We start from the raw sequence: 13022 nt of genomic DNA on the forward strand, positions 1-13022 counted from the left end.
ATTAAAGGAATCTAGTAAATGGAGGACTAAAAACAGGCTTATTTAAGCAAAAAGAGGAAAGGGGGGGGGGGATTTTTTAATAGTAGATATTTAATTTTTTTTTTTTTTTTTAATACAGCTTAGCTGCTGTCTTTAGTGTAGCAGCCAGGTTGGTATTGCAAGTGCAGTTCCCATTGAACTCAATGGGAGCTGTGGGTGCAATGCCAACCTGGGCTGCTATGTGGACACAGCTGTCCACAGTGGCTGGGTGAACAGATGGTCATCAGGGATCCCAAGCAGCTGACCCCACTGAACAACTATCCTACCCGGAGGATAGATCTTTAATAGTAAAGTCCTGGAAGGGTGCGTTCACATATTGCGCATTTTCCGCAGCAAGTTGACAGGTTAGAGTTACAGTACAGTCAGGCTGGTGTCACATGGGTGTGAGCACATTAATGTGCATAAATGCATGTTTTACTGTCCTCTGTGTGCCAAAAAAAAAAAAAAACACACTCAACCATGCTCCCATTCATTGAAATGGTCAATTAAGTTAATTAGTTCAATACGTGCAAGACAATAGAGCATGATGCATATTTTATTTTATTTTTTTGCATGACTTGAAATGTGCGCGCAGAATACGCTTATGTGAACAAATCCATTGAAATCAATGGATGCTATTCACTACGTATCGTGCAAAATGCTGCGCAAATAGATTCCAGTAACACAAGCCTTAGGCCTCAAGTCCACGGGGAAAATCAGGCCCGCTACGGATTCTCCATGGAGAATCTGCAGCGGGTCCCTCCTGCCCCGCGGACATGAGCGCTTAAAATAGGAATTTAAAAGAACTTACTCACCCGCAGCGGACCGGGAACGTCTTCTCTTCCTCACGGCCAGATCTTCTTTTTCGGCCGGCGGATGAACTCGTCACGGCGGCGGCACCGCGCGCATGCGCCGGGCACATCCGCCGAGCCGAAGCAAGAAAGATCCGGCCGTGAGGAAGAGAAGACCTTCCCGGCCCGCTGCGAGTGAGTTAGTTCTTTTAAATTCCTATTTTAGGTCTCCCGTGGATCCGGACGGCTTCCATAGGCTTCAATAGAAGCCCGAGGGAGACAAGCACGAAAATGGAGCATGGTCCAGATTTTTTCATGCTCCATTTTAAAAAAAAATCCCTTTTATTGACCATCCGCGGGTATTTATCTACCCGCAGGTGGTCAATGCATCCCTATGGGGTGCGGATCCTCGCGCAGAGAAGAGTTAAAATCCGCTGCGGATTTTAATTCTTCTTTTGCCCGTGGACATGAGGTCTTAGAGTAGAAAACCTGCAGCGGTCCCCAGCCACCCTCTCTACATGCCCCCAGGATTTGCTTGTATCCCATTTACTTTGCTAGTAAACATTTCCCGCTAAGGAGTTTCCACAACGTGCGAACACAGCCTCAGGTGTGGCTCACACGGGCGTGTGTTAACCATGTATTATGCAGGTTCTGTAGCCCAAGTGATAAGCGGCAACTCGCAGGCAATCAATTACATTGGCTTACGCAGTTCCGCTTACGTTAGTGTGTCAGAATTGCATAATATACAAACGCAAAAAAGAACACATGTTGTATTTTGACGCATATATATGCGAGACAGAACCTGCGTATTGGTGGCATGTATATGCGTCATTGCAAAGTGACAGCGCATGAAATACAAAAAAAAAAAAACAACAGGTGCATTGCGTATGAACCCCTGTGTGAGCATGCGGTCCCGCGAAGTACAATTTCGCCAACATATGTGGCAGTACATAGGGTCACGGCCGGCTCCACAGCTGTAAAAACACAGACAACGGAGGCCGATCATTATGTTGTGTGTATGGCCAACTTGATTAGGTTTTCACATCAACAGGAATTATAGGGATTAGACTAAAATCAATCATAACACGAAGACATGTCAGATCAGCTCTTGTCCAACAGGGGATATTTCATGTGACAAGATAATGATGCAGATGGAAGAAAGTTATGAGCTATATATTAAGATGAGCGGGTAAATTCTTCCATTGCTTTGATCATGAACTTTAGGACATACCTGGGGCAGAATTTTGCAACAGCTAGTAAACCTAGTTTTGCAGATTAATTTGGTGAGGAATTAATCACAGACTAGCAGGCAGCGATAAATAGCGGTCATTTTCACCTACAACCTATAAAAAAATATATATACACAATCATAAAAACCAGTAAATGTTGGAATGTTCCAACCTGAACACCATTTGGGCAGTTTTAGTACATTAGTGATAATTTCCCATGTTTATGTCTCATTGACAGCCCCGTGATACAGTGTAGCGTTTATGATGCAAATTATCTGGAGGCAGATGTTAAACAAGGTCTCCGCGCCTCACAGAAAAGTGCCTGAAGTTAAAGCACTCGCTATTAAACATAAACATGCCTCCTCCTGTTTAAAGCCTTTTAAAACGTGGGGCAACAGCTGCAAGATGACATGGCAGAGAGCCCCACAGCTTTGTGTGTGGAGACTCGCTCGCTGGCATCAAGCGCTGGGAAGAACATTTGTATAGATCAGGTACAAGAGATCAAATATCTGGAGTCAATATTTGGTACAGTGGTGTTACCTGGAAGTTAAAGGATTAAATGTACAACAGCGGAGCCACAACACTAGCACAATGCAAAACCACACGCAACTACAGATCTTTGCCTTTGCTGCAATTGTGGTTTCTTCCATGTAGGTAAATTAGAAAATATATATCACAATGACACTCCATGGTGCCCACTCGGGTAAGCAGAATACAAGCCTCACAAATATAACCACCAGATGGTGTCACACTAGTAACTGAGAAGAGCCTTTAAATCACTACAAGCATCAGCAAGCCAAGGAACACGACGGATAGCTCTACATGTCACCCTTAACCCTTTCAGATGCACACAAAAAGAAAATATAGTATATATAAATATATATTAAATACATTTATATATTTAACACACACACACACACACACACACACACACACACACACACACACACACACACACACACACACACACCTTAGACTATGCAGGAGAAAGGTCCGAAAGCCCAACATCAGACCTCCCTCCTGCATTCTGTAATATACATATGCAGAAGAGAACTCGATGACGAACCTCTCTTCTGCATAGTGTTAGAAACATGCATCAGCTCCCATGTTGAGCGAGGTCCATGTCGGGAAATCTCAAAGTCGGACGATGTCCGACACTGGATTGGAAAGGGTTAAGGAGAGCTGCCTCATCCATAGCACACAAGTGGTATAACATCCAAGTACAAATTAAAAAAGAATAGGAGAAATGGTGGTCAGCATGGAAAGCTTAGCAAAGGGATAAACCATTAGAAAGATAGCCAATATATATTCAGCTAGTTATTAGTATTATTTATAGTACCAGTGTTTCTGGCAACACGTCACTTATAATATAATATAGTGAATGACATCACATGTAACTCACTAAAAGACCTGCGATGACTGTTGGATTTCATCAACATATTGAAGAACCCGTGAGGACGTCATGTGATCTGGGGCAGAGCATGTAACTTAGTCACTCACGGACAAATAGTCGTTAGTACTTTGATTTGGTGTGTGTGGGGAGGAAGGGGGATAACACCAACGGAACAGCAAGAGTCCTGGCTCTAGCCCCCCAGGTAGTTATCTATACAATGTAAGGAGGCATGTGTGGTATTGCTCCTGAAAAAGGAGGTCTAACAAAGCCCTGCTGTGACATGTATGTCACAGAGAGGGAAAGAGTTAAACCAAAAATAGGCCAATCTGCTATATCTATGTACAGGTAGGCACCACAGGAACCAGGAAGTGGGTGAGTGTGAAAAGTACAGCACCCAATTCCCTCTTACCTGCCCTAAGAGCACCATTATTTAGTTTATGGTGCGTTAGACAGGTTACCGGTTCCCTTTTAGGCCTCAGTCAGACGAGCAGAGATTTGCGCGTTTTTCCGTGCGGAAAACCGTCCGCACCTGTCAAAGAAAGAACATATGGGTGGCAATGGACGTGGTTATGCAGATCTTCGTCTGCACATGCGGTGCGTTTTTTTCCGCGCATATATCCGCTCGTCTAACTGAGGCCTTAATGCAATTTCACAGGTGGCAGATTGGTTGCAGAAACTTCCGCATCTGTTCCAATTCATGTGAGGGGGTCTTGCAGTCACCCGCATGCTTGCCACCAGCACTGCCCCATTCAGATAAATCCAACTGATGTTCAGTCACAGAAATCACTGGCAGGCAGCACATGATCGGGAGAACAGGCGAGTGTAAGCGATACATCACCTGCTCCCCTGACAGCACCAGAACTTAGTTTAGGGCGTTGTTGGGAGGCGACAGGCTTACTTAAATAATATAAGTTTTGTCTGATGTACTAAGCTTACCTTTCTCATCAAACTGGGCTCCACCAGCAGCCGCTGCATCCTCCAGTGTGTCAGCGGATTCAATAAGCTAAAAGGATGGAAACACAGCTTAGTCTATAGCTTAATTATTGTATTGTATGTATCTTACCTAAACTTTGCTGACCACCAGTAACACAAGTATTTCCTGCGCAATTACAATTTATATTCCAAATCCAGATTTTTACAGATATCGCTGCAAGAACTACAATTCGACCGCAAAGTGAAACTACACGGTAAAAATAATAACTTGTGTTAGTGGCTGTGGGCAACTTCTACCAAACTATTTGTACACTCATCAGCTGTTATCAGAAAGGGGAAAACTCATACTGTGTTATTGGGCGAATATCTTGTCATCTGAGGTTTACAGTGATATCGACTTTGGGAAGGTTTCACATGCAGCTTTTTTTTGTCTTTGAAAAAAACCTAACTGCAGTTTTTGGATCAGTTTTAGCTTAGTTTCTTTTTTTTTTAGCCAAAGCCAGAAGTAAAACTTTTTTTCCTATATTTCCTTATCCCCTTTGAATCCACTTCTGAGTGTCTGGGTACTCTAGCTTTTCAATGTGTGAAATCTCCGTTTCTTCACAAGTGGTTGAAATTTTCAGCATATCACCAACTCTAATTGTGTAACGATATTTACATGTAGCCTTGGCATTACGTACTGTATGAACACGGCACATCTTGGTTTGGGGGGGGGGGGGGGAGGGAGGAAATGTTCATGCAGCATGAAGGATGTCTATGTATAAAGCACTGAATGACATTCTGACAATGTGTCGGCTGTCTACGTTCAGAAAACATGGGTGTATGGGAGTTTAATATTTTTCTATCTTATTGCTCAGTTTTTACTTGTACATGTAAAGAAGTGTGAAAATTGTCCTCCCAGAGGTGTAAAACCTCCATAAAACCTGGCAAGGAGAGGATAAAAAAAAAAAAAAAACACATCCCAAAGTCTACTACTGTGAGGTCCAGGTGATAGATATGACAAAAAAGTTACTGATTTTACCTGCGTACTTGCACAGTTAAATCCACAGCAGCCAACAACTGATTTGTCATATCTTATGCACATTCTGTGGAATTTTCCAGGTGAAAATTGACTTGTAGTGCGGATTTACAAAACTGCAAGATATTAATTCTTTTGCATAATTATTTCCCCATTGATTTCATCGGGGAGAAAAACTACCAATGTAGTGTCGCCGAATTTACAGCAGATTACCCACGGATTAAAATCTTTAAATTGAGGATTTTACAACCAGCAGTTTTGTTTTTATTTTTTCAACTTCTGAAGGAAAATTCACAGAGGCAAAGCCAAACGATCCTATACAGATTTATCTTGCAGAAGTAACTCCCAGAAAATCTAATGTGTGTAGAGTTTAGTGTAGCTGAATTTAAGAGAAGTTGGGGGACCCCAAGATAAACTTTTGCACCTGGGCTCCTGGGACGTACAGCAGGCATGCCCTTAGCCCTTTAAAAACATAAAGGGGGTGGGACCTAGCATTAAGTTGAGTGGCCGCATACGGTCTGTCAGATCTATATATATAAAGCTGAAAGCCCTCACTGACTCGCCAAAAGTTCTCCAACTTCCCGATGTCGTAGAAACATGAAATTTGGCGCAAGCATAGATTATCTCCAAAATAGGAAAAGTAATTGGGTCCCAACTCGATTATTCAATTCTAGCGCAAAAGAATTGGCGTCCAAATTTTACGTACATAATCTAAATCTGTCACTTCCCAATGTCATAGAAACTTAAAACTTGGCACGAGCATTGATTATGTCATAAATAGGAAAAGTTAATGGGTCCGAACTCGATTATTCAATAATATGCGCAAAAGAATTAGCGTGCAAATTTTACGTACGGAATCTAATTCTCTCACTTCCCGGTGTCATAGAAATTCGAAATTTGGCACGAGCATTAATTATGTCAGAAATAGGAAAAGCTAATGGGTCCCAACTCGATTATTCAATTCTATGCGCAAAAGAATTAGCGTCCAAATTTTACGTACGGAATCTAATTTTCTCTTTCCGGTGTCATAGAAAAGTGAAATTTGGCACGAGCATTGATTATGTCATACATAGGAAAAGCTAATGGGTCCCAACTCGATTATTTAATTCTAGCGCAAAACAATTGGCGTCAAAATTTTACGTGCGGAATGTTATTTTTTCACTTTCCGGTGTCATAGAAATGGGAAACTTGGCACAAGCATTGATTATGTCATAAATAGGAAAAGCTAATAGGTCCCAACTCCATTATTCAATTCTATGCGCAAAAGAATTAGCGTCCAAATTTTAGGTACGGAATCTAATTTTCTCACTTTCCGGTGTCATAGAAACGTGAAATTTGGCACGAGCATTGATTATGTCAAAAATAGGAAAAGCTAATGGGTCCCAACTCGATTATTCAATTCTAGCGCAAAAGAATTGGCGTCAAAATTTTACGTGCGGAATGTAATTTTTTCACTTTCCGGTGTCATAGAAACGGGAAATTTGGCACGAGCATTGATTATGTCATAAATAGGAAAAGCTAATGGGTCCTAACTCGAATATTCAATTCTATGCGCAAAAGAATTAGCGTCCAAATTTTACGTGCAGAATGTAATTTCTTCACTTTCCGGTGTCATAGAAACAGGAAATTTAGCCCGAGCATTGATTAGGTCAAATAGGCAAACCTAATGGGTCCCAACTCCATTATTCAATTCTATGCGCAAAAGAATTAGATTATGTACGTAAAATTTGGACGCTAATTCTTTTGCGCATAGAATTGAATAATGGAGTTGGGACCCATTAGGTTTGCCTATTTGACCTAATCAATGCTCGGGCTAAATTTCCTGTTTCTATGACACCGGAAAGTGAAGAAATTACATTCCGCATGTAAAATTTGGACGCTAATTCTTTTGCGCATAGAAGTGAATAATGGAGCTGGGACCCATTAGCTTTTCCTATTTATGATATAATCAATGCTTGTGCCAAATTTCCTGTTTCTATGACACCGGAAAGTGAGAAAAATACATTCCGTACGTAAAATTTCGATGCCAATTCTTTTGCGCTAGAATTGAATAATCGAGTTGGGGCCCATTAACTTTTCAAATTTTTGACACAATTAATGCGCGTGCCAAATTTCATGTTTCTATCACATTGGGAAGTGAGAGAATTAGATTATGTACGTAAAATTTGGACGCTAATTCTCTCACTTCCCAATGTGATAGAAACATGAAATTTGGCGCGCGCATTAATTGTGTCAAAAATTTTAAAAGTTAATGGGTCCCAACTCGATTATTCAATTCTAGCGCAAAAGAATTGGCATCGAAATTTTACGTACGGAATGTATTTTTCTCACTTTCCGGTGTCATAGAAACAGGAAATTTGGCACAAGCATTGATTATATCATAAATAGGAAAAGCTAATGGGTCCCAGCTCCATTATTCAATTCTATGCGCAAAAGAATTAGCGTCCAAATTTTACATGCGGAATGTAATTTTCTCACTTTCCGGTGTCATAGAAACAGGAAATTTGGCATGAGCATTGATTATGTCATAAATAGGAAAAGCTAATGGGTCCCAACTCCATTATTCAGTTCTATGCGCAAAAATTTAGCATCCAAATTTTACGTACATAATCTAAATGTCTCACTTCCCAATGTCATAGAAACATGAAATTTGGCACAAGCATTGAATGTGTCCTAAGTATGAAAAGTTAATGGGTCCCAAATCGATTATTCAATTCTAAGCGCAAAAGAATTAGTGGCCAAATTTTATGTACGTAATCTAATTCTCTCACTTCCTGATGTCATTTTATAAAGGAAACGTCGCATGGTTACCTCCACGTGGGGTTTCCTGGGTAACGCAGAGAACTATGCAAAATGCGGAACATATGTTTTTCCTCAGTATCTCTAAAGTAACCATGACTTCATAAGATTTTCCGTGTGAACACCAGATAAACACCAGTACCAAATTAACTCGGGCGAAGCCGGGTATATCAGCTAGTAAATTATATATAATGGAGAGAGAAAGGGAAAAAAAAGCAAAGCGAATGAACAAAAGAGAAATCTAAATCAAATCAATATTTGGTGTGACAGCTATTTGCCTTCAAAACAGCATCAGTTCTTCCAGGCACATTTGCAAATTGTTTTTGAAGGAACTCTTCAGGGAGGTTTTATTTCAAACATCCTGGAGAACTAACCACAGATCTTCTGTGGATGTCAGCTTGCTCAAATCCTTCTATTTCTTTATGCAATTCCCAGAAGACTCAATGTTGTTGAGCTCCGGCCTTTATGGGGGCCATTTCATCACTTCCAGGACTCCTGGTTCTTCTTTGCACTGAAAAAATTCTTAATGACATTGGCTGGATGTTTGGGGTTGTTGTCCTGCTGCACAATAACTTTGGAGCCAATCAGATGTCTCTGTTTTTGAAAAATGTCTTAAGGCCCACTTATACGGAACGACAGTTTGAGTGACAGCTTTGAGCGATCATTTTGCATAAACTTTTAAGTAGCTACTCAGTTTCTTAGGGGCAATTAAGTGTGCAAATGAAGCCTTAGCTGAAAGCAGTTAATAGCCCGAGGGCTCTTATCTGCTTTCAGTTCTTTTGTTCTCTAGGGGTAAACAATGCTATTAGCACTACCCACGGAGAACTGCTGATAAGGCTGAATGAGGATTTTTAGGTTGGACTGAATTTAATGATCAGCTAGCAGTGCATGATGGGTGCGCATTCAGATGCAACGATTATCGCTCAAACCATTGCTTTTTAGCGATTTTTGAGCGATCATCGCTCCATGTAAATGAGCCTTTACTCTGCTAAATTTTAGGCATGTGTGAAAAATTCCTGCAAAGTACTGTACATTCACTTGACTTGAGTGATTACTCAGATGATAGTTGTTCTGTGTAAAGCCATTCAAATTCAGATCATTTACCATCTCATCTTATCATCTTCCAAGGTGTGAAGCATTTGTAGCAAAGTCCTGTTAAAGCATTCACATGCTCCATCCTTCTATGGAATGGTACAGGGTAGTCCAAGATTTCCTGATGTCATACAGCTTATGCAATTCTTACATGACCTTCTCTTGAAAACAGGCTGCTTTGTCTGATTGGATGCATTTTGGGCACCCGTACACTCAGATGAAGTCTTGACAGATCGCACAGTCAGCAGATTCAGTGGTCTGGTCATGGGTGGGATTCACCACTGCAAACTTTGAGAAGTGGTCTGCCATGACCGATTAGTACTGATGTCCGCTCACTGACTGTAAGATGATTAGTCAGTCGATCATCATGACCAGAGGCGTAACTTGAAGCTTCTGGGCCCCAATGCAAAACCTGTAACAGGGCCCCCAACTATAATGCTTTATTCATAGTACTGGGTTCCCTTTATGGAGAAGAGAGGCATTATGGCCCCTTAAGGCTTCTGAGCCCGGGTGCAACCGCATCCCCTGCATCCCTTATAGTTATGCCAGTAATCATGACTTTAAGAGGCTCTTTCATCTGGATGGTTTGTACAGGGGCCATCTGTTCCAGACTTTTGGTTACTTCCCTTTTCTGACAAGTCTGACAAACTTCCTCAGCAGTCTTATCTATTTGCAGGCAATACACAAACCATTGCAGCCACTGAAATGTCTTATTGGCCCCTAAGTGAGCTCCTCGCTCTTGTGCTTCTGGAGCAGCATCATTTGTTAACTTTCCAGGGATTACCACATGCCACTGTGCCTTAAGGTCCATGGGGAGCTCAACTCTTTGATACAAGACATGCAGTATGGGGAGGACCACTTGAGTAAGATGGGCATTTTCTTCTTTTCCAGGTTTTACTTGTTTAGAATAATTATATCCGTAACTGGAGTTAATTATGGGTGAAACCTTAACCAGCTCATATCTGGCATAGATTTCAGCTTTGGCGCACAGCGAACCGAAAGATATGCCAGGTGTATTCAGAGGCTTGTGCCCCTAATTACATTTGACACACTTTATGGCAGCACGTAGAGCAGCATTTTAGATACTGCTCTAAAATATACCCCAATAAGTTTAGTTTAGGCTAACTGCACACAGACGAGCTCGATATCGGGCCGAGAAAGTTGGACCAATATTGCGCTGGTTAATGTGCGTCTTACACACAAATATGAGGCGATCTTCAGGCAAAACCGCCTTGCATAGTTTCTGTAAAATTCCAATCTTCTTGTGCGAGTTGCACGTGCGTTAGAGGATCGGAAGGGTTTCTTATTGATTTCAATGTGAAGCCTCGCAGTGATTGCGCTCGCACAGCATGCAAGAGCTATGCAATGTGTTTAAGGTCCCATTGAAATAAAATGGCAATGCGTTCAAGGAATGTGAAAAAATAGGACATGCCACGATTTTTTTGTGGGAAAACCTGTCTCATGCGTATGACTTCATTCAAAAGAATGACGTTCATATTCATGTGAGTTTTGTGAGTCTCGCGAAGGTTTGGGTTCCTGTGAAATGGGCCTTGGAGTTGGGCCTGCTCTATCCAGAATTAGAAGACTCATGTTTTCTTCATGTGTTGTGCCTGGATTTGCACCTAATCTCCAAGTGCGTGTAGCCAAGTGGCAATAGCACATATGTGGAGAAGTATAGCACTGTTTCGGAATGAAAATGGCCACTTGGTAATTAAGACACATTTTGAATACAAGTTACTTGAGGTAAGATTTCTTTAAGCTTCGGCATTCCTTCATCTTTGGTTTCATTCTTCTTCAGAGTTACATTTCTTGCTGTAGTCTTTTTTGAGGGAAGGTATTCATCTCCTGAATCATCAGACGGAGATTCAGAAACACCATTCCTGGAAGAGAAAGCAACAAATACACCATATCTTAGCATGTATCAAGATGGAGCTATATCAGAATTGTAGTGAATGTACTGAAAGTAGACGATACAAGAAGATAGCAAGAGACGGAGTCTTGGGGCTTTCCAACATGTGCAGTGAAAGCTCTGCTCCTAAAGTGTGTATTGGTGTAGCCAACAAATGGTTTTTATTCATCTGCTATCTTGCTCAGTGTTGGCTGCTGGGCAGATATTACACTCTGCCCGATTATTTGTTCGATTTTACAGCTTAACCTTTTAGTGACCAAGCCCATTTGCCCCTAATGACCAATTAATCAGTTTTTTTTTCATTTTTGCATTTTAGGAGCCATAACCTTTACATTTTTCCATCAACATAGCCATATGAGGGCTTGTTTTTTACAGGACAAGCTGTAATTTTTAATGGCATAATTTTGGGTATGTAAAATGTTCTTTATAACTTACTTTTTTTTTAATTCATTTTTTTCAGAAATTGGGTGGGAAAAAAAAGCGATTTGTTTTTTGGACATTGGTCATTTTTTCATTTTTATGGTGTTCAGTGTGCAAAATACATCATGCAACAACATTATTCTCTGGGTAAGCACAATTCTGGAGATACCAAGTTAAGACCTCATACACACGGGGCAAATTGAGCAGCGGATTCCACGCTTGTCACCAGGCGTGGGCAATCCGCTGCTCAATGTGGCCATTGATGCGTGTGGAGATTCCCCTTTCCACGCACACCAGCGGATTTTTTTTGCAGCTGCTACGTGCCAAAATAAAATCGCAGCACGCTCTATTTTCCTGCGGATCCCGCAGGAACGGCTTCCCTTGAAGTCAATGTCACTGCGGACACGCCGCGGATCTGCAGGAAAGCAGGAGAGTTAAAAGAAAGGCGCTGCGCATTGGCTAGCATGCCCGGACGCATCCACCGTGCAGAAGAAGGAAGATTCAGCCGTGACGGAGGAGACCTGCGCTGGAACCAGGGAGGTAAGAACCTGTCTTTTAATGCCCATGTCTGTGGGCAAATACGGATTCCGCTGCGGAATCCATGCACGCCAGTGTGCATGAGGCCTTTGAATCTATCTTTTGCCTTAAAGGGGTTCTGTCAGCAAAATACAAAAAAACCCAAAAAAAAAAAAAAAAAAAAACTAAACTATACTCACCTGTGCCTTACCAGGCCATTCACCAAGAACCTGCTGCTCTCCTGATGCCTCTCCAGCAGGCTTTCTATCGCAGGGTAGAAGCTAGCAAAGTTCCAGCTTCCACCACTGCCTGACAGCAAGTACTGCCACCTGGGTCATTGGCGACGCGTCACAAGTGACGCTCTCCCCACTAATTGGCCTGGCCATGTCTAACCTCGGACGTCTTTGGAGAGTGAGCAGGGAGTGCGCATGCGTCCCCCTTCCCGGCGCGCGTGCGCACTCGCCGTTGCCTCTCCGAGGACATCAGAGGTTAGACGTGGCCAGGTCAGCGTCAGCACGCAGGAGCCGATGGGAGATGACCTCTCACACGCCAGGTAAACAAGGGAGGGAACAAATACAATGGGATTAGGCAAGTTTGCTTTGTTTTTTTAATGGTTTTCTTTCAACAAGTTGGAACGCACAGAGATGCAGGGCAGAGTTTAAAAAAAGGGGTTTTGCTAACAGAACCCCTTTAAGGACCAAGCGTTTTTCATTGTCGCATTACAAGAGCCATAACTCGCTGACAGCCTTTTTTTTTTTGGGGGGGGGGGGGGGGGGGGGGGGGGGGGGGGGGACGACGACAAGTTGTACTTTTTAAATGGCACCACACCAGAGTACATATAATATGTTGCATGACTTATTACATTTTTTGAGTTTTCTCTTTTTCTGGCTGTTAGAGCAGGAGC

General features: G+C 42.1%; 1 protein-coding gene across 1 annotated transcript in view; it reads right to left on the reverse strand.

Annotated features, from left to right (window-relative positions):
• Positions 1–13022, reverse strand: part of SMARCAD1 (SWI/SNF-related, matrix-associated actin-dependent regulator of chromatin, subfamily a, containing DEAD/H box 1) — an 85138-nt gene that overhangs the window by 52296 nt on the left and 19820 nt on the right. Inside the window, exons 4-5 of the mRNA XM_066574035.1 lie at positions 11012–11153; positions 4368–4434 (exon numbers count right to left, since the gene is read on the reverse strand). Of these exons, the coding sequence (XP_066430132.1) occupies positions 4368–4434; positions 11012–11153 (209 nt within the window). The remainder of the gene's footprint in view (positions 1–4367; positions 4435–11011; positions 11154–13022) is intronic.

This window comes from Eleutherodactylus coqui, chromosome 7, assembly GCF_035609145.1.
Source record: "Eleutherodactylus coqui strain aEleCoq1 chromosome 7, aEleCoq1.hap1, whole genome shotgun sequence".
Lineage (NCBI taxonomy): Eukaryota > Metazoa > Chordata > Amphibia > Anura > Eleutherodactylidae > Eleutherodactylus > Eleutherodactylus coqui.